The sequence below is a fragment of the Balaenoptera acutorostrata genome, chromosome 16 (assembly GCF_949987535.1).
Source record: "Balaenoptera acutorostrata chromosome 16, mBalAcu1.1, whole genome shotgun sequence".
In the NCBI taxonomy this organism is placed as follows: Eukaryota; Metazoa; Chordata; class Mammalia; order Artiodactyla; family Balaenopteridae; genus Balaenoptera; species Balaenoptera acutorostrata.
In genome coordinates this window covers 56183849-56210180 of record NC_080079.1, presented here as the reverse complement: position 1 = coordinate 56210180, position 26332 = coordinate 56183849, and the positions used below count along the sequence as shown (strand labels likewise).

The window sequence follows — 26332 nt, the reverse complement described above, 5'->3', positions numbered from 1 at the left end:
CCAAGATTTACAAGCAGCTCATGCAGCTCAATAACAAAAAAACGAACAACCCAATCCAAAAATGGGCAGAAGATCTAAATAGACATTTCTCCAAAGAAGATATACAGATGGCCTACAGACACATGAAAGAATGCTCAACATCATTAATCATTAGAGAAATGCAAATCAAAACTACAATGAGATATCATCTCACACCGGTCAGAATGGCCATCATCAAAAAATCTAGAAACAATAAATGCTGGAGAGGGTGTGGAGGAAAGGGAACACTCTTGCACTGTTGGTGGGAATGTAAATTGATACAGCCACTATGGAGAACAGTATGGAGGTTCCTTAAAAAACTACAAATAGAACTACCATACGACCCAGCAATCCCACTACTGGGCATATACCCTGAGAAAACCATAGGTCAAAAAGAGTCATGTACCAAAATGTTCATTGCAGCTCTATTTACAATAGCCAGGACATGGAAGCAACCTAAATGTCCATCGACAGATGAATGGATAAAGAAGATGTGGCACATATATACAATGGAATATTACTCAGCCATAAAAAGAAATGAAATGGAGGTATTTGTAATGAGGTGGATGGAGTTAGAGTCTGTCATACAGAGTGAAGTAAGTCAGAAAGAGAAAAACAAATACAGTATGCTAACACATATATATGGAATCTAAGGGAAAAAAAAAAAAAAGGCCATGAAGAACCTAGTGGCAAGACGGGAATAAAGACACAGACCTACTAGAGAATGGACTTGAGGATATGGGGAGGGGGTGGGGTGAGATGTGACAGGGTAAGAGAGTGTCATGGACATATATACACTACCAAATGTAAAATAGATAGCTAGTGGGAAGCAGCCGCATAGCACAGGGATATCAGCTCGGTGCTTTGTGACCACCTAGAGGGGTGGGATGGGGAGGGTGGGAGGGAGGGAGATGCAAGAGGGAAGAGAAATGGGAACATATTGTATATGTATAACTGATTCACTTTGTTATAAAGCAGATGCTAACACACTATTGTAAGGCAATTATACTTCAATAAAGATGTTTGGGAAAAAAAAAAAAAAGAAATGAAGGAAACTAGCCCATTTTAATAGCTTTAAAAACAATAAAATGCCTAGCAAAGATTTTAAGCACTTAAGTGAAAGATCTGTACAATGAAAAGTACAAGACTTTGTTGAAAGAAATCAGAGGCAAAAACAAATGGAAAGACGTTTGATGTTCATGAACTGAAAGATTTAATATTGTTAGAATGGTCATAGATTTAGATATAGATAACAGATTTATAGATATAGGTCACCATCGATAGATTCAATTCTATCCCTATCAAAATTCTAATGGCATTCTTCACAGAAATAGAAAAAAGAAATCCCAAAATTTGTATGGAACCACAAAACACCCTGAATAGCCAAAGCAATCCTGAGAAAGAAGAACAAAGTTGGAGATATCACACCTCCTGATTTCAAAATACACCACAAAGCTATAGTCATAAAAACAGTATGGAACTAGACTAAAAACAGACACACAGACCAGTAGAGCAGAATAGAGAGCCCAGAATGAAACCCTCCTAATATGGTCAAAACATTTGACAAGGGAGCCAAGAACACTCAATGGGCAAACGAAGGTCTCTTCAATCAGTGGTGTTGAGAAAACTGGATCAACACATGCAGAACAATGAAATTGGACCCCTATCTTACAACACTCACAAAAATTAACTTGAAATCAATCATAGACATAAGACCTGATATCATAAAACTCCTGGAAGAAAACATAGGGTAGAAGTTCCTCAACATCGGTCTTGGCAATGATTTTTTAGATATAACACCAAAAGCACAAACGATAAAAGCAAAAAAACAACCAATGTGACTACATCAAACTTAAAAGCCTCTGCACAGCAAAGGAAACAATTAAATGAAAAGGCAACCTACAGAATGGGAGAAAATTTTTGCAAACCATGTATAAGGGTTAATATCCAAAACATATAAAGAACTCATACAACTCAATAACAATCTGATTTTAAAATAGGCAAGGGGATGAAAGAGACATGTTCCCAAAGAAAACATGCAAATGGTTAATAGGTACATGAAAAGATGTACGTGAAACATGTTAATAGGTACATGAAAAGAGAAATATAAATCAAAAGCACAATAAGCTATCACCTCACACCTTTAAGAATGGCTATCACCAGGAAGACAAGGGATGGCAAGTGTTGGCAAGGATGAAGAGAAAAGGGAACACATCGTGGACACTGGGAATGCAAGTCAGTTCAGCTACTATGGAAATCAATATGGAAGTTTCTCAAAAAAATAAACAGATCTACCCTATGACATAGCAATTCCATTTCTGGGTATATATCATAAGGAAATGAAAAGAGGTTTTTTAAGAGATATATGCACTCCCATGTTTTTTATAGCATTATTCTTAATAGCTCAGATATAGAAACAACCTAGGTGCCCATCAGCAAATGAATGGATAAAGAAGATGAGGTACACACATATGTGCAATGAAATACTATTCAGCCGTGAGAAAGAAGTATATCCTGCCAATTGCAACAACATGGATGGATCTTGGGGACATTAGGCAGAGTGACATAGTCAGACAGAGAAAGACAAATACTGTATGATATCACTTATACATGGAATCTAAAAAAAGCCTAACTCATAAAAACAGAGTAAATGGTTACTAGGGGATAATGACGGGGGAGTTAGAACATGTTTTTTTAAGTGTACAAACTTGCAACAAGTGGTAAATACGTCCTTGAGATCAAATACATAGTATAGTGAATATAGACAACAGTATATTGTAATCAAACATGCTAAGAGACTAGAACCTAATATTCCATCCACTATAAAGAAATTATAATTATGGTTTATGTTAAAGGAGCTAATTATCACTACAACGGTAATCATATTACAATATATAAATGTATCAAATTAACATGTTGTACACCTTAAATTTATACAATGCTGTATGTTAAGTATATTTCAATTTAAAAAAAAAGAAATTGGCATTCCAGAAACTAGAATCCAGGCATGATTGAATTTCTCTTTCATTATCTCTCAGGGTCAAGATAAAGAGACAACCTGGGCTAGCAATTTTGACTCAATACCTTATATCAGGTATTTTGCTAAGAAATTTTTGCATGTTATATCATACAATATGAAGGATTAAATACAAAAAATAAATTTGTCTATCTCTTCTACCAATGGAGGAAAACTTGGTTTGGGGCATTCACTGATGGGGGAAGGGAATTGTACTGGATATTCACTTCACAATAGAAAATTAAGTCACATGTGGACACTGTAGAGAATGTAAGCAATAGGGTCAACTTGATCATGGTACATTGTCATTGATCACTGCAATCAATACTACAGATTAATGAACAATATATAGTATAAGGACTCTGGATGAAAATAATACCCATATTCCCAGTTTTCAGACCAGGATTCCTTTTTTGTACTACTTTTTTGACAGAGGACAGTTTACAGACCAGTAGAATAATTTTGAATGGAATAATCAATATAAAAAAGAAAGAAAACAATGCATCTAGAGATCAAAGAGACAGCTGGAAAGAAAATAGTTATTCTAGGAGAAGCCATATTCAGACTACCAACAAATAAAGTAAAGCAACTTATTAGAGATAGGGTTTTTTCAAATGTTATAGTTCCCAATAAGCTACGGGTTACAGGAACTTCAATCTGAGGGCATGCTGGGGAGAAGACTTTTCTGGTTTTTGTTTTTTTTGGGGGGGGGGGGAGGTGGGGATGCACCACGTGGCTTGTGGGATCTCAGTTCCCTGACCAGGGGTTGAACCCTGGCGAAGGCAATGAAAGCCTGGAATCCTAACCACTAGGCCACCAGGGAACTCCCAAGATGATGTATTTCTCTTCATGCTCCCCTTTTGTGTGTCCGAGACAGCATTTACTCAAATCCTGGTAGTGAATGTGCATCCCTTGGGAACACATGGCCATAGGTGGTTGAGTGGCTCCAGGCCCATTTGAATGGATGGTCCAAAAGGAAAGTCCATGAACTAATGAAGGATTAGGCTGGTTAGGAATAAAGAAATAAACAATATGCCCATCTCCAAGGTACTACCTGTGCTGAAGACGGAATCTCTGATAAGTTCTGAAGTAAGTTATTATGGAAGCAGAGGTAACATTTGTTTATCAGCATCTTGGGCCTGAGGGGCCTAGGAGCCCATACAGACCCTGCCCAAAATCCACATCCATCCTCCCCTACCCCTAATAACCTAATCATATAGGGTCATTGGCCTTATCCTTGGTTGAGGGTGGAGACACAATTGCCCCTGGTTGAGAACTGTTGTTCTCCATAAGTTATGAAGATAGTGGTTTTGGGTATATCAGAGTCTCAAAAGACTCATTTGTATCCAAGAACCTGTGATTCTGCTTCAACTGGCTTGCAAGCCCCGGTGTTCTTACCTCTGTTCTCCATGGATGGAGAGGAAATTCAATCTCATCAGGAGAGCTCCTTTCCTGATACAACCCTGAAAGAAGAGTGTTGATTCTAGACTCAGGTGTTTTTCATCTGGACTTGGTGGCTGCCTGTGTCTGAACGTCTGTCCGTAAGAGATGGGCTTGTAGTCATATCAAGTGGGCACATTCACTGAAGGCATGAATTTCAACCATGCCTGAACCGGGACATCCTTCTGAGCCAGAGAAGGTGATTTTTCATTTGGATCACAGCTCTTAGCAGACGGGGGAAAAGGTTTTAAGGAATGCTTGTATACTTGAGGACTTGAGTATTCTGGGTAGGGAAGGGGAAGAAGATCACTATTTGCCCTAGGACTCATTAAGTGGGAGATATTAAGACATCAACTTTCAAGAAATGAAAGGGCAAGAGAAGTAATAGTGTAGGAGGAGCCCGACATTCTAGCCAACCAACGTAGGAGCCACTCCTAGCCAGGTGTGGAGAGTTGCCCTGAATTTGCTCCTAGTTTGCAAGGCCAGGTGAAAGATATAAATAGGATCCCCAAGATTAGGCCTAACAGACATTGCCCTCTGCCTGACAGATCGGGGGGAAACTGAGCTGGAATCTTACTTCTTCTGAGGTCCATGCCTCCTTTTTTCTACCCTAGATATGGGTTTAGAACCAAAGAGCTCAGCACCCAGAGCAGAGCAGAAGTGGGTCCGTGAATGCCCCGGCAGAAGGCCGCAATGCCAGACCTCCCCCAACGGTTCCCTGGGACCAAAACCAAAGCAACCTGTCCATCATTGTTGGGCTGTACCTCACAGGCCTGCAAGCCTTGTAGATACCCAGCCTTGAGACTGAAGAAAGAGCCAGAGACAGTGACAAAGACATCAATGGTTTACTGGACAGGGGATCTTACACATCCAAAGCAGAAGAGTCCTAGAGCAACACCCCCACCATGTAGGGCAGCAGGACACGGCCGCAATCTTTGACACTGGGGGAGAAGGAGGCTACCATTTATAGGGGGAATTGACGTCAGGTTGGCTTATCAGTTACCATGGAAACCAGCAGCTGGGCAGGGGCAAGCATGTAGGCAGATACTAGTTAAGCCCTATAATTAAGAGGATTGGATAGTCATGTGAGTGAAGCAGGGCCTGTTGGAACGGGGGGATGTAGAGAGAGCAAGAGAACAGCCATCTTGAATGACCTGACCATACACTGCCCCACTACATATCCCACATGACCCTTGTAATCTTGGCCCGCCCCTCTTCCACGATATCCCTGGAGTCAGGTATGTGGAGGTGCACTGCCACCAGATACCACAAATTCAATACAGACAACAGCAGCTAGAGAGTACTGAGAGTCCAAAAGGTGGGTAAACTTTGGGGCCAGGCGCTCATCGGCTCAGTTGTTCATGGAATTCCAGAGGAGGACAACAGTGGTATCTCACTGTAGACCCACCAATCAGACTCATTCTGCAGTGAGGCCACCGCTGTCACCCAGCCTGCAAACAGATTCCCTCCGCCCAGACTAGAGACGAAATGTAAGATGTCTAACCAACTCGATACAGGGAAGATCATGACCATTAAGCAAAATACAAGCAGTAACAGCATTCTGGCATAACACCACCCCTGCCTGTGGTTTTTCTCCTGGGCTGCAGTACCACACCGCCTGTCCCCCCCTCAGTCCCCACGGCCGGTGCCAAATACCGGAGAGGGGGCTCAACAGACCATAGGGTTAATATAATGCCACCTTTCTACAGTAAGGGGCCTGGATTTATTACCTTAGTAGTCTTAGGTGGGGCTGGGTAGAAGAAAGGTGAAATCTATAAATTCCTTTCTAGCCCTAATCTCCATGGGACGGCAAACCCAAACCACCGGGGACTCACCTGCCAGTCCCAGGGCCATTTATAATATGTTCCCCTGGGGGCAGATCCCATGGGGAGGGCAAAAGTGAGATACTGTCCTGCTGGCAATGGTCCTGGGTCCTCAATAGCTGAACTCGGATAGTGTCGACTAGTTGCCTCTGGGTTAACACGGCATAGGCACTGGGATGGTTGCTCCTGGGATGCTTCGCTATAAATTCGTATGAGCTGAGTCAGCCTCCTGGTCCACAGGTTGAGACAGCAGGTCTCCTGTCTCAATTGTTGTTTAAGTAGGCCGCTCATCCTTCAATTAGCCCGGCAGCAGTGGGGTTGAAGAGCAGGTGGAAATGCCAGTGTACGGCATTTTATCGGCCCAGTCCTGAACTTCATGGCCGCTAAAGCGGGGTTTGTTGCATTGCTTGACAACTCGGGTAGGCCTTTTGTAACATCTTCCACCTGTTGTAAGGCCTTGTAGGCTGCATATAGCTTTGCTCCATCACACTGTATCGCTGCTCTGCCCCCTGCCATAGCTGGGACCAGAAGCCCAAGGGTACCCTTATTGTTTTGCCATTGTCACAGGCCCCAAACAAACCCTTCAGGGTAACTGGCCACGTCCAATTCACAAGCCTGTCCCTCAGTTAATATCCTTAAAGCCTATGTCTGTAATTGTTTGGGGGTGGCAGATCAGGGGTATGTTTGTATTTTGTAGATAACAACAACAACAACAAAAAAAACCCAGAAAGGCTCTTGCGTTTTGTCTGTATTCACCAGCCCTCCGCATGCAGTCAGATGAACCAGCACTGGGCCGCTGCTTTTAAACTGGAAAGAGACTCTGGGGTTAACAGGATGTCATCAATACAATGGAACGGAAAGACAACTCTCACAGTAGTCAGCTGCCACAGGGCCCCACATGCTGGTGGACGGCCACCCCAGGATTACTCCCGCAACTTTCCATTCCCCGTCCTTATTCCCCAGTATCTCGGCTCTCCCGGGAGTTTCCTCAGCGTTTTGGCTGACTCACCATTTGTTGGGCTGCACCCCGCAGGCCTGCAAGCCTTGTTGATGCCCAGCCTTGTGACTGAAGAAAGTGCCCGGAGATAGTGACAAAGACATCAGTGGCTTATCGGACAAGGGATCTTACACGTCCAAAGCAGAAGGATCCTAGAGCAACAACACACCATGTTCGGCAGAGAGCAGGAAGGACATAACAAGCCTCACTCGAGGGAGGAGGCTACCATTTATAGGGGGAATTGATGTCAGGTTGGCTCATTAGTTACCAAGGAAACCAACAGCTGGGGCAGCCGGTAGGCAGTTACTAATTAAGCCCTATAATTAAAAGGATCAGATAGTCATGTGAGTGAAGCAGGGACTGGTCGAGCAGGGGGATGTAGAGAGAGCAAGAGAACAGCCATCTTGAATGGCCTAACCCTACACAGGCCCACTGAGCTGGGTGTTTCAACAGTCATGTGGACAAGCAGCCGGTAAAATACCAGAGGCTACAGCTTAGCTCTGACAGAAGTGCAGCTGATGAAGCCCACCATGGGGTGCAGATATTTCTGCGGCTGCAGTACAGCACCAGTGACCAGCTGCCAAAGAAACTGTGCAGTCATCCTGGACTTTGTATTGGGAAGAGAGCGTGGTCCAGTGATCCTCTGCATGAAAGCCATTGTGATTCTTCTCACCTGTGTTGATGGAACTGAGAAAAGCAAAGGTTATCGTTGCAACACGAGTGTCTGGGCTGGATCATAAATAGAACTGGATTCTGTTGGAATGTGAAGTTAGACAAAGGAAACATCATATTCTGTGCTATAATGGGGCCTGAGGGCATCATGAGGGATGTATTTGACAGTCTAGGAGGTGGCAGTTAATAGAAGCCAGCTTGCAGGAAGAGACAAAGTATAGGACTCCTGAAATAAAAGTCACCATAAATTAGGAGAGTTTGTCTAGCCACCGGGATAAGACTTGACAATTAGGCTTTGTGTGGAGAGGAGAGCAAGTGTTCAGTTCAACCTCCATGCTGACCTACATCTCTAGGGGGCACATGAACATCCTAGAATAGAGAGGGCTGTGAGTTAATAATGGAAGAGCTCCAGCATTAGGGGCCCAGGTTCTCTACTATGGGATCCTCCTTCAAAAAATTGCAGTATGGAAAAGAGAAGACCTTTCCCTACCAACTGAGGAAAGCTGGCATTATAGATTCCACAATATACAAGGATCATCAAAACCCAGGAGCAAGTCAGCACCTCCAGTGGGGTGGCCAAAGGAGAGGATTGGAGACCTGGGGTTGCTGGTGTGTAGACCACCAGCACTAGGCGAAGGGTTGATGGAAGAGATAAAGTCACAGGGATCTAAAAGCAAGCAGAGATGCCAGCAACTGCCCCACAGTCACTGGAAATTAGAGTTTCCTTGGGGATGGTTACAACAGTATATCAGCAGCTCAGGGATCCAAACTGGCCACTAGAGCCATGTAATGGAGAAACACTGGCTAAAAAGTTGGAGAGATTCGGGCAAGCAAGTTAAGGGAAGGCCATCCCATAAAAGGCAAGTGGGAGGCTGTCCTACATCTAGAGCAGGAAGCAAAAGAGTGACCCCTGCCGGGTGGTAGCTTTCCCAGCCACTGGCTCCCACAGGCTGCTGCCTTGGCAGCCCTTCCACCTGCCCCACCACTGCTCAGATATGCCAAGGAGCTCCCACCTCTTTCCTAATATCTGAGCCATAATGTGGACATGAAGGAGGAAGAGGAGTGGGCACAGCAGGTGCTGGCTCTTGGACTCTGTAGGTGCAAGCTGCTTTTGCAAGAGGTGGAGGTCATTGTGCAACTTGCTGGTCTTCTCTAGACCTTGGATTCCTGGACATCTGTGAAATACAGACACTGATGCTGCCCCGTAACTCACAGGGCTGCAGTGAGGTGCAGATGAAATCGTGGGCTGAGGGTGCTCTATGAACTCTAAGGTGATGTGTGTGTGGTTTTATGAACATCAGTGGCAGGTGTCCAGACGCAGGTGGGGTGAAATTGAGTGAGTCAACAAGGAAGGAAATTGCCCTACTTCTTGATGAGAGTTCTCAGGAAACCAGAGCTGGGAGGTTTACTTCACAGGGCGTGTATAAATAGTCAGTGCCTGCCAGGAAACTCTAATTTGCCTGGAGATTCTGGAGCCCTAGAGGAAGCAACTGTGAGTGTCTCTGTCCTTGCCTCTCATTCTGTTTTCCCAATGTCTGGTGAATATCTCCCTGCCTGTCTGGGTGGTTTACCCTAGTGGTGTTGAGGAAGGCAGGTCTGTGTAGCTGCTGCCGTCTCGGAGGGTAGCTGTTGGAGGTGAGAGCACAATGGAGTACTAAGGAGTGCTCTTCATTTTGCTCCCTTTGCTCGGTAGGAGATGTGTTTCCTAGGCTGGGAGAGGGTGGGTGAGTTGGATGTGACATCCAACCAGACCTCAGACGCCATTGTCTGGAAGCCCCTGTGAAAAATGCAATTCATCTTCCTCTTGGAAGGGGGCACTTCTCTGGCCAGGAAGCCTCTCCCCTCCCACTACCTCAGCCTGCCTGGTGACCCCCTGTCCTTTGCACAGGTCTTCAGCCTTTGTTCTCAGCCTCTGCAATTCCCATGAGCCCTTTCCATGCTCGTAACTTTACAGAGGAAAGAAGCCCAATATTGGGAGTGAGCCAGGTCCTGCACCCACCCTGACCTCACTTAGCTCCTGAGTCCCTTTCTGATGGTAACCGGATGTGCTCTCGGACATCTGCTCTTTCCTCCCCCAGACTAGCCTTCCCCTGACTGTGCCCGTCTCACACATCCCCTTCCTCCATGAGGTCCCTGTTCCAAGTCCTCTCAGGAGGCCTGGACAGGACTCTAGGTGTCCCAGGGACTTTCCTCATGGAGCCCAGGAATGGCAAATCACCTGGCAAACATGCAGTCATGCACCCATCCTGTGCTCAGGACTCTGGCTTTTTCCCAGGCAGCACTTGAGACCACCTGTACTAGTCCATCCAAGGCAGCAAGTGAGAGGAAACGAGTTTGCCTTGTCGGAATTAAGTCAACCAACTTACTGGTACAGAAAGGGAGAAAGAGGTCCAGAGATGGGAAGGGTCCCACCCGAGAGCTCTCAGTGAGTCCTTCCTGATGTGACAGATGGCCTCAGTGAGGAATTCTACATCCTTGCCACAGTGCCCATGGCAGTGCCCAAGGGGAGGCACAAGAAGGGATGACACAGAGCATCTAAGAATAGGTTCGTGCTGCTGGTCACCCCTGTGGTCACCCCAGAAGTCCAGCTGGTCAACTCATGCCCTCTCAGGCCAGACCTTATGCCCACCTTGTCCCTAAACTGCTTTCAGAGCCCTGCTGCTCTTGGCCCCAGAGCAGAGGAGAGGAGGTGGAGGAAGTGCTTCTCCTCACCTCCAGGAGCTAGGCCAAGCCCTAATCCACATCCTCGCACCAAGAACGTGTCCCCTTTCTTTCTGTTCCTCTGCCTAGGACATGCTTCTCCTCCCTCTCTCCATGCTGATCCTGCTCTCACGGCCCCCAAGGTCTCTGGGGGCAGAAGTGAAGACCTATTCCCAGAAAACACTGGCCAACGCCTGCACCCTGGTCGTGTGTAGCACCCCGGAGAATGGCCTTCCTGGTCGTGATGGACGAGATGGGAGAGAAGGCCCCCAGGGCGAGAAGGGGGATCCAGGTAGAGCTGGGACCATGGGCTTGTCCTGGTGGGAAGGGGTGGGCATTGGAATTGTAACCAACCCAGAAACTCTGGATTTTCTGCTGTGTAAACCTTGGAGATGGTCTTCTTCATCCCGCATGGGTGGGTTTCCCCCAGATATTCAGCCCACTTAAAACACAGCCTTACTGGTTGGCAAAGATGGGCTGCCCCGAGCCCCCACCTCCATCAGCAGCTGCCCTGATTCCTCCCTTAGGATCTTGACTCCACCCACCCCAAGAATGAGCAAACAGTGAGTAAATGACTGGTATTTGGGGTCCTCTAGAACCCTGCTCCAGAACTTAACTTGTTCATTCTGATTAAATGGTGCCTCTGCAGGATGTTAAATATTTTTAATATGTAATTAAACTGTACTCCATGAGGGGCGGGAAAGGATGAGGCTCTCTGGCCACATACTCAGGCCCGGTCAAAAGGATTTTCCCTAAATACATTATGGAGAGAGGAGAGAAGGAAAGGCAGCTGACATTCCTTTGTTCAGCCTGGTGCTTGGGTGTTCACTTGAGTGGTTTATTTAATCCCACCAAAAGTCTTACAAGGGATGTATTAATCTCATTTGATAGGTAGGAAAATTGTGACACAAAGATGCTATGTGAAACCCAACCTGGAAGATGAAAAAGACATGGGCTTCTGCATCAGACACATCTGCGCTTGACTGCTAGCTCCAGCTCCACAGCAGGGACCCCCGGAGACAAGGCACTCAGTGTCTCTGAGTCTCAGTTTGCTCATGTGTAGATGGGAATAATATCTACCTTACAGTGACAAATAATTGAGCCAAGACTTCATTTTCCTGTTGAGTCTTCAGGATAAAGTTGCATCTTCTTGCTGTACCAATCAGGTGAATTCTCCTGAGGTTTCCAAAGGTACTGATTATTAAGGGAATTGTCCGAGAAACACTGCCCCACAGGGGAGGATCTGGATCTTACCGGCAAGAAGTGAGAATTCAATGAACCAGCAACAAGAACAAGGGGACCACCATGGCGCTAGGCCAGGGCTATGCAGGCATCAACTGAGGTCTTTATCTTTCTGGAGTTTGCATTTTGGTTGGGGAGGAAGAAAATGAACAACATTTAAGCTGGAGAGAATAGGTAACATCCCCAGGCTTTGTAGGATAAGGGACAATTATTGGTCTGTCCTTAACAGACAGAAAGCAGTTCCCAACATAACTGGGCTGGGGCTTGGAGAAGGTTGTCTGGAAGTGAACTCAGGAGAAGGTTGGTATTCAAGGTGCCAGCTCTCTGTAGCTCCCAGTAGGGCCCTGAATTGAATCCCGGGGCAGGGTGTGGGGTAGGGAGACTTTCCTACAGTGGCCCTCTGAGCAGCACGGATGTGGCTGAGCCCTCCCCTTCTTGTGCGTTCCAAGCCTGGCCTTGGGTCGGTGCTTGGAGAGAGAACACTACACAGCTGGACCAAGGGCCAGGCTCCACTCTGGCTCCTCAGTTCCAGGCACTTTAGTTATTCAACTGTTATGGGTCTGAGGATTTCCTGGAGATCAGAGCATCCTCAGAATCCTGACCCAGTAGGTCTGGGTGGGGCCAGAGTCTGCACTGGTGACAAGATTCTGATGCACGTGGTCCCAAGAACCTGCTGTAAAGGACAAGATGGGCCTGAGAGGAGAGACCCTTGGGCAGAGGTAGAGGGTGGAGCTGGGTCACTTGGTGATGCTCCAGGCATTTCATGCAGGGCCAATAAGACCTGGACCCTGCTTGGGGGGCTGAATTTCCAAGGACAATTCCCTCATTCCTCAGCACCTCCAAGACCCCCGCCCGAAAGGATTCAGTGAGAGAGTCCCTCCAGGGGCGCACATCTCCCTTGGAGTAAAACCTCACACCCCACAGCAGTCCCCAAGGCCACCCTCCACCCCTGCTGATATCTCTGATCTCACTTCCTTCCACTCCTCCCACACTCCCTGGGCTCTGACCACACTGGCTTGTCGCTGGTCCCTAAGCACGCTTGGCCCCCTGCCTCCTCAGGGCCTTGCTCTTTCCATACACATCCCCATGGCTCACTCCTCACCTCCTTCATGGCTTTAGTCACAGACAGAGTCCTTCTCTGGCCCTCCTATTGGAGAGAGAACACTGCACAGCCCCACCAATACTCTGTGCTTTGTTTTTCCTCTGTGGCACTTATTCTGATCTGATAAATCATCATATGTTGTACATTTTAATTTTGATGATCTATTTCTATGCAGTTGAGTTTAAGTTCCATGAGAAAGGGATTTGGTTTTTGTCTGGTTTTTTTTCACTAATAGAATCCCAGCATTTAGGACAGTGCCTTGTACCTAGTAGAAGCTCAGTGAATACTTGTGGAATAAATGAATGTAAATTGCCAAGAGAGGAGGAATTTTAATACAGTTAAGACTGGCCAAATCACTGGTGCATAAAGCTTCACTTCGGGTGGCAGTAAGGTACAGGGCTAGGACTTCGTGGGGTGCTAGGATGCAAAATGTGTGCTTTGGCAGGCACGGTGCTTGCTGCTGGAAAGGGTGCTCTCATGGCCTCCACAGTTTGTGCACAAGGATAGGCAACCTCTAACGCTCCCCTCTAAGGAGTGGCTTTTTTCACATGTACCTGCTGCCACCCCGGCCAGTGGGGAGCCCAAGAGAGGCTTGGCCTGGGGCCAGGATGTCTCCGCCTGAGCACGGCGCACTGTGGGATTGGGATGCGGGGCCCATCCTCTATGCTTCCATTTCACGCCCAGTGAGGATTGCAACTAAAAGCAGAACACAATGCCCAACACAGAAGCTCTCAGCCACCCATCAAATGCACAGTCTATCATCACCAGGACATGCTTGGCCCAGGCAGGCCCTGGCCTTTCTTACCCTGGAGCACGGTTTCCAAATCTGAAATGTCACCTCTCTTCTCCAAGTCTCTCTAAATCCTCTTCAGCCTTGAAGTCCTGTTTCCTCCGACTATGTGTGTGTGCTGGGGTTGGAGGTGCTGGGATGGGACGAGGGACATCTCATAAACTGTCTTCCTCGCTCGTTACCCATGCCTCACAGTTTAAAATTCAGTGACAAATCCCTTGCAGACCAGGACGTGGTGCTAACATTTACATCCTGCTCAGTGCTAAGCAGAAAGTTATGTTCCATTGTTCGTTTCCCGGCGAACAAATAAATGAAACAATGAGGAAATGAACAAATAAGTGAATGAGTAAATTAGCAGCCCCTGACAGGTGTCATTTCTTCTCTTGTCTTTTTGCACATGAACGCTTTATTCACAACAGCCAAAGGATGGAAACAACCCATGTGTCCATCAGCGTTTATCCGTGGTGAATGGATAAACAAAACGTGTTGTGTTCAGACACTAGAACATTGCTCAGCCACACAAAGGAATGAAGTGCTGAGACGTGCTACGAGTTGGATGAGCCTCAAGAATGTCACTCCGAGTTAAAAAAGCCAGACACAAAAGCTCATATACTGTATGTATTTACATAAAATATCCAGAATAGGTAATAGAGACAAAAGCAGAATAGCGATAGCCGGGCCTGGGAAGAAGCAGAGACAGAGTGATTAACGGATATGAGGTTTTCTTTGGGGTTGATGAAATATTTTTGAACTAAATAGAGGTGGTAGTTGCACAATGTTGTGAATGTGCTAAACGCCACTGACTTGTAAAATTTAAAAAGGTTAATTTTAGGGAATTCCCTGGCGGTCCAGCGGTTGGGACTCAGCCCTCTCACTGCTGGGCCCCAGGTTCGATCCCTGGTCGGGGAACTGAGATCCCGCAAGCTGCACGCGCAGCCAAAAAAAAAAAAGGTTAATTTTATATTATGTGAATTTCATCTCAATGAAAAAATAACCAAACTCACAGAATTGAGTGTAAAATTCTTAAATCGAGGTAGATCTCATATAATTTCAGACTTAGGCAGTCTTTCTTGAGGTAACAAGTTTAAAATGTTTGGTCATTTTTCCAATAAAAAATAATATGTGTAAAAAATAATAATAATATGTGGTCACTAAAGATAAAAGGAAGAAAATTAAAAATGCCTTAATTGCACCACTTAGAAACAGCAACTGTTAACACTTTTGTATGTGCTGTTCTTGTGGTTTTTCCAATGTGTTTTACGTGTGCACACGCCCTACCCATTCATGGACATATTTAGGAAACAGAATCGTATGAAATAGAGTGTTTATAGCATACTTTTATCACTTAATGATGCATAATAATTTGGTCTAATTTCTGTAGCTTTAAGAGCATGTTACATAGCTTTTTCTCTTCTTTTTATTACAATATAATTGATATATAATATTATATGACTTTCAGGTGAACAACATAATGATTTTATATTTGTATATATTGTGAAATGATGATGGCCATAAGGCTTATCAAAATCCATCAACACACATAGCTACAATTTTTTGTGTGTGTGATGAGAACTTTTATGATCTACACCCTTAACAACTTTCAAGCATGCAACACAGTATTATTTATTATAGTAACCTCGCTGTACATTACATTCCTAGGACTCATTTATTTTATAACTGGAAATTTGTACCTTTTGACTACTTTCACCCGTTCTGCTCACTCCCCAACCGCGCCTCTAGCAACCACCAATCTGTCCTCTGTATCTATGAGCACGCTGTTTTGTCATTTGTGTTTTAGATTCTACATATAAGTGAGATCGTATGGTACCTTTCTCTGTCTGACCCATTTCACTTAGCATAATGCCCTCAAGGTTCACCCACGTTGTTGCAAATGGCAAGATTTCATTCCTTTTTACAGCTGAATAATGTTCCCTTGTATATACGCCTTGCATTTTCTCCATCCATTCATCTATCCATGGATACTTAGGCTCTAGGCCACCTCTAGGTCTTGGCTACTATTAACAATGCTGCAATGAACTTGGAGGCACATGAATCTTTTTGCGTTAGTGTTTTCATTTTCTTTGGTTAAATACTCAGAAGTGGAATTGCTGGACTGCATGGTAGTTCTATTTTTAATTTTTTAAGGAACTTCCATACTGTTCTCCATAGTGGCTGTACCAGTTTACATTCCCACCAACAGTGCACAAAGGTTCCCTTTTCTCCACATCCTCCAACACCTGTTATTTGCTGTCTTTTTGATAATAGTCATTCTCACAAGTGTGAGGTGATAGCTCAATGTGGTTTTGATTTATATTTCTCTGGTGATTAGCATCAGGTGTCATTTCTGATATAAGCTTTGGTTCTGGGAAGGGGGAGGGCAAGGAGTCCATGATCAAGGGCAAAAGCTGACAGACTTGCCTGCTATAAATACTGTGGCCTTGGGGCAGGAAAGGTGCATTGTATGGAAAGTCAGGCAGGTCTTGGTTTGATCTGCCTCCAACTCTGGCAAACCTGTTTCTTCACCTGTAAAATGGGGATGTGGACACCCATTTCCTGGATCACCACTGGACCGGGTCTTGTTGAGGTGAAGTGTCTACACCTTATAGAACACTGAAGGAACGCCATCTGGCTCCTCCGGGGCCTGGGGCCAGGGGCCAGGTTTATGCCCATTTCTTCTGCTGCCACAGGTTTACCAGGACCTGTAGGAGGAGCAGGGATGCCTGGACCAGCTGGCCCAGTTGGGCCCAAAGGGGACAATGGCTCTGCTGGAGAACCCGGGCCAAAGGGAGACTCTGGACCACCTGGTGAGCAGCTGGGCATGGAATGCAGAGGTCTGCAGGTGGTGTGCTGTCGCTAGGACATGCCGGTAGGCATGCACAGATTCTCCCCCAGGAAGGAGGCAGAAGGTTGTTTTCAAGGTGGCACTGGGTTATTTCAGGGAAGACTGGAGCTGCTGTTGGGTGACACCTTTAGGAGGATGCCGCCTTTCAGACTTCTATTACTGCCCTCATCTTTTATGCACGCCCACTTCCAAGGAGATTCGGTGTCACTAACCGGGCTGGTCCTTTTCCCCAGGGCCTCCAGGACCTCGAGGTCTGCCTGGTCCAGCTGGAAGAGAAGGTCCCTCAGGGAGGCAGGGGAACATAGGACCTGCAGGTGCACCAGGCCCCAAAGGCGAGACTGGACCCAGTGGTAGGTGGCTGGTGTGTGATGGGTGTGGGAAGGAGGCGTGGCAGTCTGTGATGGGACCTAAAGCACGCGCACAGTGCCTGGAAAAGCCCGGACCATCTGCACCAGCTAGGCCTTGCCAGGGCCTCTCCCCCCAGATTCCCACACTGACCATATTTCCCCGATACCCTCCCCAGAGGAGACCAGGCACTAAGGAGCACCGTCTCCCAGTTCCTTCTCTCACCTGGAGCTGTGGGTGAAAAGCTCCGCTTCTGAGGCAATGATAAGTGCTGAGCGCACTCTCAGCCGTGTTCGTCCCAATTTGTTCCTTCCTCAGGAGAAGTGGGTGCCACAGGCATGCAGGGCTCCCCAGGGACAAGAGGCCCCGCAGGTCTTAAAGGAGAGAGAGGTGCCCCCGGTGAACGCGGAGCCCCTGGAAGTGCTGGGGCAGCAGGTGAGCGATGGAAGCTGGGCTGAGCTCCTGTTCCCCTGTACCCACCATCACCACCCGCCAGGTCAGAGCTAGCACTCCAGGGCGACAGCCAGTGTTGGGCTCTGGGAACTGTCTGTCTCTAGGGAGAGGGCAGGGAGAGTAGCAGGGACCGTCTATGTACAGGGAAGGTTGGTTGTTGGGTGACAGGGACAGTCAGTATACAGAGAGGATGCAAGGCTGGGTTCAGGGCACAGAGGGACATATGTATATGGGGAGGGCGTATAGCTGGGCGATAAGATAGTCCATGTACTGGGGGAGGTGAAAATGCTAGAAAATGCGTTCAGAACTCACCCAACTCTTCTCTGATCCCAGGGCCTTCTGGAGCCATAGGTCCACAGGGACCTGCAGGTGCCAGGGGCCCCCCAGGACTGAAGGGGGACAGAGGTGCTCCTGGAGAAAGAGGAGCAAAGGGAGAGAGTGGACTCCCAGGTAAGGAAGCTCTGGGGGCCCCCAATGGGGCGCGGGTGGGAACGGAGGGTGGGAGGAGGCCCTCCCAGGCCCTCCTCTCAGGCGTCCCCCTTAGTTACAGGTGGGGGGCTGGAAGTCAAAGTGGACGCTGGTCTTAGCCTCTATGACTCGCTGGAGGGCAACCTGAGCAGTTTTTCCATCTGATCTTTGGGATGAGCGCACCTCCCTTCCCAATTCATCAGATAGCTTTGAACTTCAAATAACCCAGTGGATGGGAAGGTCTCGAGCTACGTGTATTCCTCTACTCCCACCCCGCAAAAGGAAGTGTTATCAGGTTCCTAGAATTTGGAATTACAGTGCCACCTGGTTCAGTGTCAGTGTGGTGCAGGGACCTGCTTAGGGGATAGTGTTCATAGCAGAACCACAGGAAATCCTGTGGGCAGCAGAGGCCACCTATGTCAGCAGATGTGGGCTTCCTAGGGGTCCGTCCCAGTTCCTTACCCCCACCCCCAATATGCGTCTGCAACTGAGCACCGTTCCCTTGAGGCCCGGGCTCTGAGCTGATCCCAGGCTGTGCTGGACCTGTCTTCACTCAGCCTCTCTGCCTTGCAGACATCACCGCTCTCCGGCAGCAGGTGGAGACCTTACAGGGACAGCTAAAACGCCTCCAGAATGCTTTCTCTCAGTATAAGAAAGGTGAGTTCCTGGACCTGAACCTGAGCCAGACACCAAGGTTGGGCCTCATACTAGGTCTGGGTCTTGGCTTGGAGTTGGCTGGGCTTGGGTCTAAAATTGAACTTGGCTGGAACCATGTTTAGGAGTGGACCTGGAACTGGGGCAGGGAGTGGGGCTAAGGATGGGCTGGGACACAGCAGTGCAGCCACGTGCTCCAGGAGCTGCAAGGAGATGCAAGGGACAAGGAGGAGGATGCAATCCTTATCACCAGTGCAGCAGACCTTCAACCCTGCCTACCCTGGGCAGGTCCCTATGATAGACAAGGGGACACCCAACCCACGATGCATTTCTTCCCTCTGTGGAGCCAGGTATGCAAGTACCCAGAGATGCAGCTGCACAGCCCAGGCAGCAGAGAATCCAGACATAGTCCTGTGAGCAGGGGCTGGGATGCCGCTCATGGGGTTCAAGTCTGGTGGGGGCCCAACCTTGCTGTGTGGCCACCGAGTATCTCACCCTAAAGATGCCCCTGGGTCTGGCAGGGGCAGGCTGCCTCCAGTCTCTGGCCAGTGCTGGACTCTCCCTGCATCTCCTTGGGTGTTTAAAGCAGAGATTCTTCCCTAAGCCTGGAATCCTAAGGAGGCAGAGGCCTCCTGGAGTGCGCACCTGAGTGCCCGGTGCCTTTGGGACTCTCTGCCTCAGTCCCCAACTGCCCCTCCCCCTTCTCTGCTCTCCCTGACATCAGCTTTGAGTCCACATCATTCATCAAACCTCATGATCCAAAAAAAGAAGAGTTTTCTGAAGGAGTAGAGCATAATGGGGTGAGATATAGGGTTGGTTGCTAAGGACTCAAGCCAACTAAGTACCTATGTAGTAAGGATGAGTTTCCAGCATTTGATGTCTTCCTCCTTCCACAAACATATTTGCATACCCATTCACTTGCTTGTATGCACACTGATGCAAACAAAGGAGAACATGGGCATATGCACCGGCCACATGTGTGGGTATTTAAACACCATCGCTCACTCCACACCATCTACATACATGAGCACACATGCACACGTATGCATACACAAATATGCACACCCATCCAGATGGACCTTAAGTCCACCTGTGTACCTTCAGGTGGATATATGGACATATTCACGCATACACATGCATACCCACCCAGATGCATGGGACATAAACCCAATTATGGCACGTGAACTTGCACTGACCTTGTACAGGGCTGCTCTGGGTTCCATCCTGACCCCTTGGAGAACCTGGCCCCTGAGTCCGTGTTGAAACTACTCAGAGGAGAAGGGCAGTGGGTCAGGGTGTAGTCTGGGTTCCTACCCGGTCCAGTGAGCCCTCTTAGGAGCCCTGAAGATTTCCATGCATGAGCCTAGAAGTCAAAGGGATGGGGATAGGATGGAGTAATAAGAGATACTTAACATGTCACACAGGTGATGCTTTTATGTAGTGTACACCTACTTTAGAAATAAGGAATGGGAAACCCTGAAAAGGGAAGTGACTTTCCCTTGCCCACCTGGACCGTCATTGTCAGGTTGGGGCTGAACACGTGGCCTTCTGACTCCCAAACAGGGGTCTCTCCAGCGCCGATCCCACTCCCTCCCCCCACTCCCACACACACCTCTCAGATGCCTTCATCCCCTGCCCAGCGGTCCAGGGAGGCTGACTGGCTGGGGCATCACCCGTAAGCATATCAAGAGGCCAACACTGGGCTGCCCCCAGCGCAGAGATTAGCATGTCGCTGCTCTCAGATGCCCCACCCTCTCCTCTCCTTTCCCCTCACCCCTTCACACAGCACAGACCCCCCTCTGACAACACCACATGCCCAGCCATCATGCAGGTGTGAGAGCGAGCCCCCTGCATGGTGTTTTCCACACTCTTAGGAACTGCCCTGGGCTGCACCGTGTCATTTCCCTGGCCAAAGTCATTCCAATCTACACAGTAATTGAAAAACCAATTCTGGCATACGACATGGGGAGGAACAGAAAGTGCACGTCTAAGCTTTAGTGTCACATCCAGCAAGGTGTGATCCTCACTATACATTTGACAGTTGTGTGACTTTGGGCCTCTTATGTAAGCTCCCTGAGTTCCAGGGTCCTCACCTGTAACTGGAGACCACAGCACCACTCACAGGGCGCATCGTGGAGCCAGGGCTGCTCTGGAATCAGTGCCTCGCTTTCATCCTATCTGGTGCCCTGGTACCCTGGTTGGGAGGCTGGGGGGCTCTGGTTGGAGCACAAAGGTCCAGGTGCTGCCACACCCCAACCTGACTCTCCTCTTCCCCTAGTGGAGCTCTTCCCCAGTGGCCGGGGTGTCGGGGAGAAGATCTTCAAGACGGGAGGTTTTGAAAAAACTTTTCAGGATGCACAGCAGGTATGCACACAGGCCGGGGGACAGGTGGCCTCCCCACGCTCTGAGGCCGAGAACGAGGCCTTGAGACAGCTGGTCAATGACCTGAACAAGGCTGCTTTCCTGAGCATGACCGACGACAAGAAGGAAGGCAGGTTCACCTACCCAACAGGGGAGCCCCTGGTGTATTCTAACTGGGCCCCCGGGGAGCCCAACAACGACAGAGATGCAGAGAACTGTGTGGAGATCTATCCCAATGGCAAGTGGAACGACCAGGCCTGCGGAGAACAGCGCCTCGTGATCTGCGAGTTCTGAGCCCCCGGGGAGGGTGGGGCACTGCCCAGAGCTGTGTGCTGCCAATGTCCCAATAAAAAGGTGATCCTCAGGGCTTCCCTGGTGGTGCAGCGGTCAAGAATCCGCCTGCCAATGCAGGGGACACGGGTTTGAACCTTGGTCCGGGAAGATCCCACATGCCGCGGAGCAACTAAGCCTGTGCGCCACAACTACTGAGCCTGCGCTCTAGAGCCCACGAGCCACAACTACTGAAGCCCGCGTGCCTAGAGCCCTTGCTCCGCAACAAAAGAAGTCACCGCAATGAGAAGCCCGCGCACAGCAACGAAGACCCAATGCAGCCAAAAATAAATAAATAAATAAAATAAATTTATAAAAAAGAAAAAAAAAAAGGTGACCTTCTGTTGGCCAGGGCTTCTCCACAGAGCCATGGGTGAGGCCAGAAGGCAGGGCTGCTATGGAACGCCTCCCTCAGAATAAAGTTTGAAACTGGCTTCACACCAGGAAGACCTATCAGAGGAAAAGGAGGCCAGCCTGCTTTCCCAGGGCAAGGGCTAAAATGAGGTCTCCAAGAACTCCCTGTTGCAAAATCCAGCATCTCCTCCTCAGCCCTCCACCTCCTCCAGCCATCGGCCTCATTTGACCCAGCTGATCACTGCCTCCTCCTTCCCTTTTCCTCTTCTGCTTGCAATTTTCTTATCCTTCTGGCTGCTCTGCATCAGTCTCATCCCTCCTCCTCTCCTGGACTGCTCCACAGAGGGGCACGGGAGCCTCAGCTCCAGTTCCCCTCTCTCCTTATTCTCGCTCCAGGCTTGGGCTCATTCTCTCCCATGGTTTCAAATCCTTTCTATTGACGCCTCCCCCACGTAGAGCCCTGTTCAAGACCTCTCCCCGAACTCCAGACTCCTCCAGCCAGTGCAAGCTGGAGCCCCGGGCCTGGGAGGTCTCAGTGTCTGCCTCTTGCTTCAAGCCCTGAGCCTAGGAAGCTGCACAGTTACAGAGGGATGACCTGGCAGGGAAGCACCTGCCTCTCTGGCCAGATTGAGTGGCCTTACACCCAATAGACTCCCCTCATCCTTGACCGCCCAGGATCTCTCTCTACCCATGACAGTGTGACTGTGGTTGGCTCAGGGGAGAACATACCATCTGCACAATCCTAATCCCTTCTGAAATCTCAGGCACAGAGGGTGCCCAGCCATGTTCAAATTCATCCCCAAACCTCTTCCTGCCTGGCAGTTCCGGGGATGTTCTTCTCCACTCTTCTTCAGAGATAATCTACTCAAACCCTTCTCATTTTACAGACATGGAAACTAAGACACAGATAGGGAGGGAACTTGCACAGGTAGTACCGGTGCTACAGCTCGCTCATGAAAAAGGCCATCGGACCCCAGAGCTTATACTTCTGGCCTGTAAATTTTTAGGCCAAAGGCCTCTGTATATTTAGTTGATCTTATTGACACACTGCTGCAAAGAAAGATTTAAATGACATCTGTTCTTAAGAAATTGGAATGACACCTGGATGAACCATAGGCTCATGGGAGGGGGCAACGAATACCCCTCCCCCAGACAGGAAACCTACCACTCTTCCCTTTGTTCCCAGGGACCAGGAGGACTGCCCTCTCTGGCCCTTTCTGAATGGGACCCCCGAGCCCTACCCCTCTTCCCAACACTCTTGCAGCCACACTTCATATATGGGACAGCACATCTGAAAACAAAAGCCACACACACGTCTCAGCAGCATGCAGCTCAGCCTCCCTGTTCATATCTTTCCCGTTACTTGAAAAAATCCCCAATTCCTGGCAGCTTCTGCAATATAAACAGTTAAGCAATAATGAGCAAACAACTCTCCAGTACAACTCTCTGGAGCTTAGAACAGACTGCTTTTATTGCAAATCAGAAAAACAATTGGATCTAGTTAAGCCAAAGAAGGGGTGTTTTTAAAGAACAGAGAATTCTGAATTGGCTTACGAAGGACTGGGGGTGCACAGGCACCGCTGTGCCACCTCCCTGGCTTCTGCCTGTCTCTGCCCATCCTCACCTCTTTCCCTCCTTTACACACCGGCTTCCTCTGCATCCAGGTCTCTCGTGTGTCCCAGAGATCAGAAACTCTTGCTTGATATCAATTCAAAACTATGTAGAAATGCATCTACTTGTCTCAGATGCCCACCTCTGATCCAATCAACTCACCCTGGGGGCGGGGGAGGAGCTACATTGTACACTATGGCCACTGGGATCCTTGCGAGGTCATGGTGGTCTGGACAATGCTCTATGGGTGATCACTACTCATCCCAATATGTAAGCCAAGCCTATTTCTTGACAAGAGGGAAGGAAAGAGTGGCAGGACTATGTGATTCCATAGGAAGAAAAAAAAATCTCCTGTGTTGGTGAAGGCCGGAAATGCTGAGACCCCAAACCCTAGGAACAAGCTTCAGATCAACCTGCACCATGGTCCACGGGGGTCTGGTTTGCTTTCCAACACAGAGAATAAGTAAGGAGGGTGGTTTGGGTTCTGCAGACACAGCCCGATTAAAGCAGAGGACCGAGGCAAGTATTTCAGAAAATGCAGGTCCTTACCCATTCTTGAGCACAGAGGTCTCTCCTACACCATCATTCATGGACAAAGGTCCACATAGATCTTAAACAATGTCAGCCCCACCCCAACCATAGTAGCCATGTCCCTAGTTTGGTAGCCTAGGTGCCAAATGAAGCCAGAGCTGTGTGACCCTTATTCTCAAGAGATGTTATGACACTCACAATGCCAGGTGACATCATGGGAGCAAGCTGGGAGCCTTCCATACCTGGAGAGGGGACAACCACACAAGGAAGTCCCTGTTTTATAGTATATTCTCAAGTTGCCTCCTGGTTCTCAACCCTCCTGTTACCAGATGGGCCCACATCCCATACTGAACAGCCTATGGGAAGCCCTCTGATGTTTACTTTTCTACGATTCTATCTTTGTTCTGAATTCCACTGACATAAAACACTGGTATTGGGATTTCCCTGGTGGCGCAGTGGTTAAGAATCCACCTGACATTGCAGGGGACACAGGTTCAATCCCTGGTCCGGGAAGATACCACGTGCTGTGGAACAACTGAGCCCGCGAGCCACAACTACTGAGCCCACGCACCGCAACTACTGAAGTCCAGATGCCTAGAGCCCGTGCTCCGCAACAAGAGAAGCCACTGCAATGAGAAGCCCACGCACCACAATGAAGAGTAGGCCCCGCTCGCCACAACTAGAGAAAGCCCACGTGCAGCAGCAAAGACCCAACGCAGCCAAAAAAATATATAAATTAATTAATTTAAAAAATACTTAACTTTAAAAAACAAACAAATAAATAAATAAATCACTGGCGTTTGAGTTGCTTATATTCAGAGCATTCTCAATCACTATTACCTTCCAGATGTCCTTAATTCAAGTTTAATGGTGTACTGGACCTTTTTGGGTTACTTGTGTTTTATATAGTAGAGCAAAGATACCAGGTACCTATCAGAAGAAATAAAATATTAATTTATATGCCAAATACTTATCCAGGCACTGGATACACAGGTGGAAACAGCTGGTCATGCCCTCACATATGCTACAGCCCTGCACTTCCTTAACATTAGAGATCAGCTGTAGAATTGTGCTTCAGCAATGGGCAGTGAAGGTGCTCAAGGGCTAGATTGGGAATGAGTGGATGGATTATAGAGCCTTTTAACCAGGAGAATAGAGGAGAGCCATCTTCTTGTGAAGGCACCAAGATACTCAGAGACCAAGACACTCATTATTGTTCAATCTAATTGCCTGTGACTCTTAGGCCTCTGTATAGCTAATAACTGGTATCTTTTGGTAGATTTTATTGTTTTTCACTGTTTCAATAAGAGAGGCCTTATGGAGGCAGGCATTACCCTGTGACATGTATTCCTTCTGGATGGGAGCAGTTGAGGGCAAGTGCACATTTCTGAAATGCCCAATTTTCTGCTGCCCTGGTGAGCACAGAAGTGTTGGTGGTTATAAGGTTGGACAATCCAGGATGCTTGACACCTGAGTAAATGGATGGAAAACAACTGCCCTTGGGGATCACCCAGATCCACTTGGATTTTGACTGGGGTTTGGGGGTTGTTACTGCAGCATGTGTAGCCCATCCTTACTGGATACATTTTGAATATTCACATATTTGATCTCCATTTACTTAAGCAGTATAGTCTCTCTCAGACTGCCTGGCTGAAACAACTTGGAGCCACAGAAGGACTCAAGAGGGCCCTGCCTGAGCAAAATGGCACTTTTCATATTTATTTCGTAAGGAGACAGAATGAATGAAGTGAATAAGTAGAAGAGTTGAATGAATGAAATCCTTAATTCCTACTTATAAATCTATTCGTAGGCCTGAAGAAAGTGCCTTCAAGATGTTTCCAGGCTCTTTGATATGAGGAAATAGCACCATGACCTCACTGCCAGACTTTCTGCACATTTATTAATTCCCTGAATACTTCATTCATTTCAGGGGTAAGTGGCTGGGGCCAGGCCAGGGCCAAAAGGTCAGATGACAACTTCAGGCCAAGCAAACACATCCTGTGACCAGAAAGATGGACCAGGGCAGGAAAGGGAAGAAAACCAGTGGTGGCTTTCGAGCAAGCCTGGGATGCCTGGTCCCCAGAGGGATGAGAGGGATGTGAATTCTCCAAAGAGTCAATCCCCCAGAAAAACAGTGATTGAGGCTGTGAGGACTTCATCAAATGATTCCAAAGCTCTGATGAAAGAATAAACATCCTAGAACAGTCATAAACATTAATTTAAAAACATAAGGGGCGGGCTTCCCTAGTGGTGCAGTGGTTGAGAATCTGCCTGCCAATGCAGGGGACACGGGTTCGAGCCCTGGTCTGGGAAGATCCCACATGCCGCGGAGCAGCTGGGCCCGTGAGCCACAATTACTGAGCCTGCGCGTCTGGAGCCTGTGCTCTGCAACAAGAGAGGCCGCAATAGTGAGAGGCCCGCGCACCGCGATGAAAAGTGGCCCCCGCTTGCCACAACTAGAGAAAGCCCTCGCACAGAAACGAAGACCCAACACAGCCATAAATAAATAAATAAATAAATAAATAAATAAAATAAAAACATAAGGAGAATGGACGTGGTCATTTTATTTTAAAGGGTTTTACA

At 47.9% G+C, this 26332-nt stretch overlaps 1 protein-coding gene across 4 annotated transcripts; it reads left to right on the top strand.

Moving 5' to 3' along the window:
- The first annotated feature begins 9399 nt into the window (after window positions 1-9399).
- On the top strand, window positions 9400-24460 carry SFTPD (surfactant protein D). Of its 4 annotated transcripts, XM_057531127.1 has the most exons (9): window positions 9400-9458; window positions 10757-10958; window positions 16488-16604; window positions 16876-16992; window positions 17306-17422; window positions 17774-17890; window positions 18482-18565; window positions 20841-20926; window positions 24233-24460. In XM_057531127.1, exons 2-9 carry the CDS (start codon window positions 10760-10762, stop codon window positions 24308-24310), a joined length of 915 nt encoding a protein of 304 aa, XP_057387110.1. In that variant the 5' UTR covers window positions 9400-9458; window positions 10757-10759; the 3' UTR covers window positions 24311-24460. The 4 variants fall into 4 exon arrangements, with proteins under 4 accessions (XP_057387110.1, XP_007177997.1, XP_007177998.1 ...); XM_007177935.2 differs by lacking the exon at window positions 24233-24460 and having other exon boundaries at window positions 20841-21531; XM_007177936.2 differs by lacking the exons at window positions 16488-16604; window positions 24233-24460 and having other exon boundaries at window positions 20841-21531.
- The last annotated feature ends 1872 nt before the right edge of the window (window positions 24461-26332 follow it).

Coding starts and splice junctions, on each gene's coding strand:
- SFTPD (XM_007177935.2), top strand. CDS start 10,760: ATGCTTCTCCTCCCTCTCTCCATGCTGATCCTGCTCTCACGGCCCCCA. Junction 10,959..16,487: donor GGGCGAGAAGGGGGATCCAG/GTAGAGCTGGGA, acceptor CTGCTGCCACAG/GTTTACCAGGACCTGTAGGA. Junction 17,891..18,481: donor GGGAGAGAGTGGACTCCCAG/GTAAGGAAGCTC, acceptor TCTGCCTTGCAG/ACATCACCGCTCTCCGGCAG.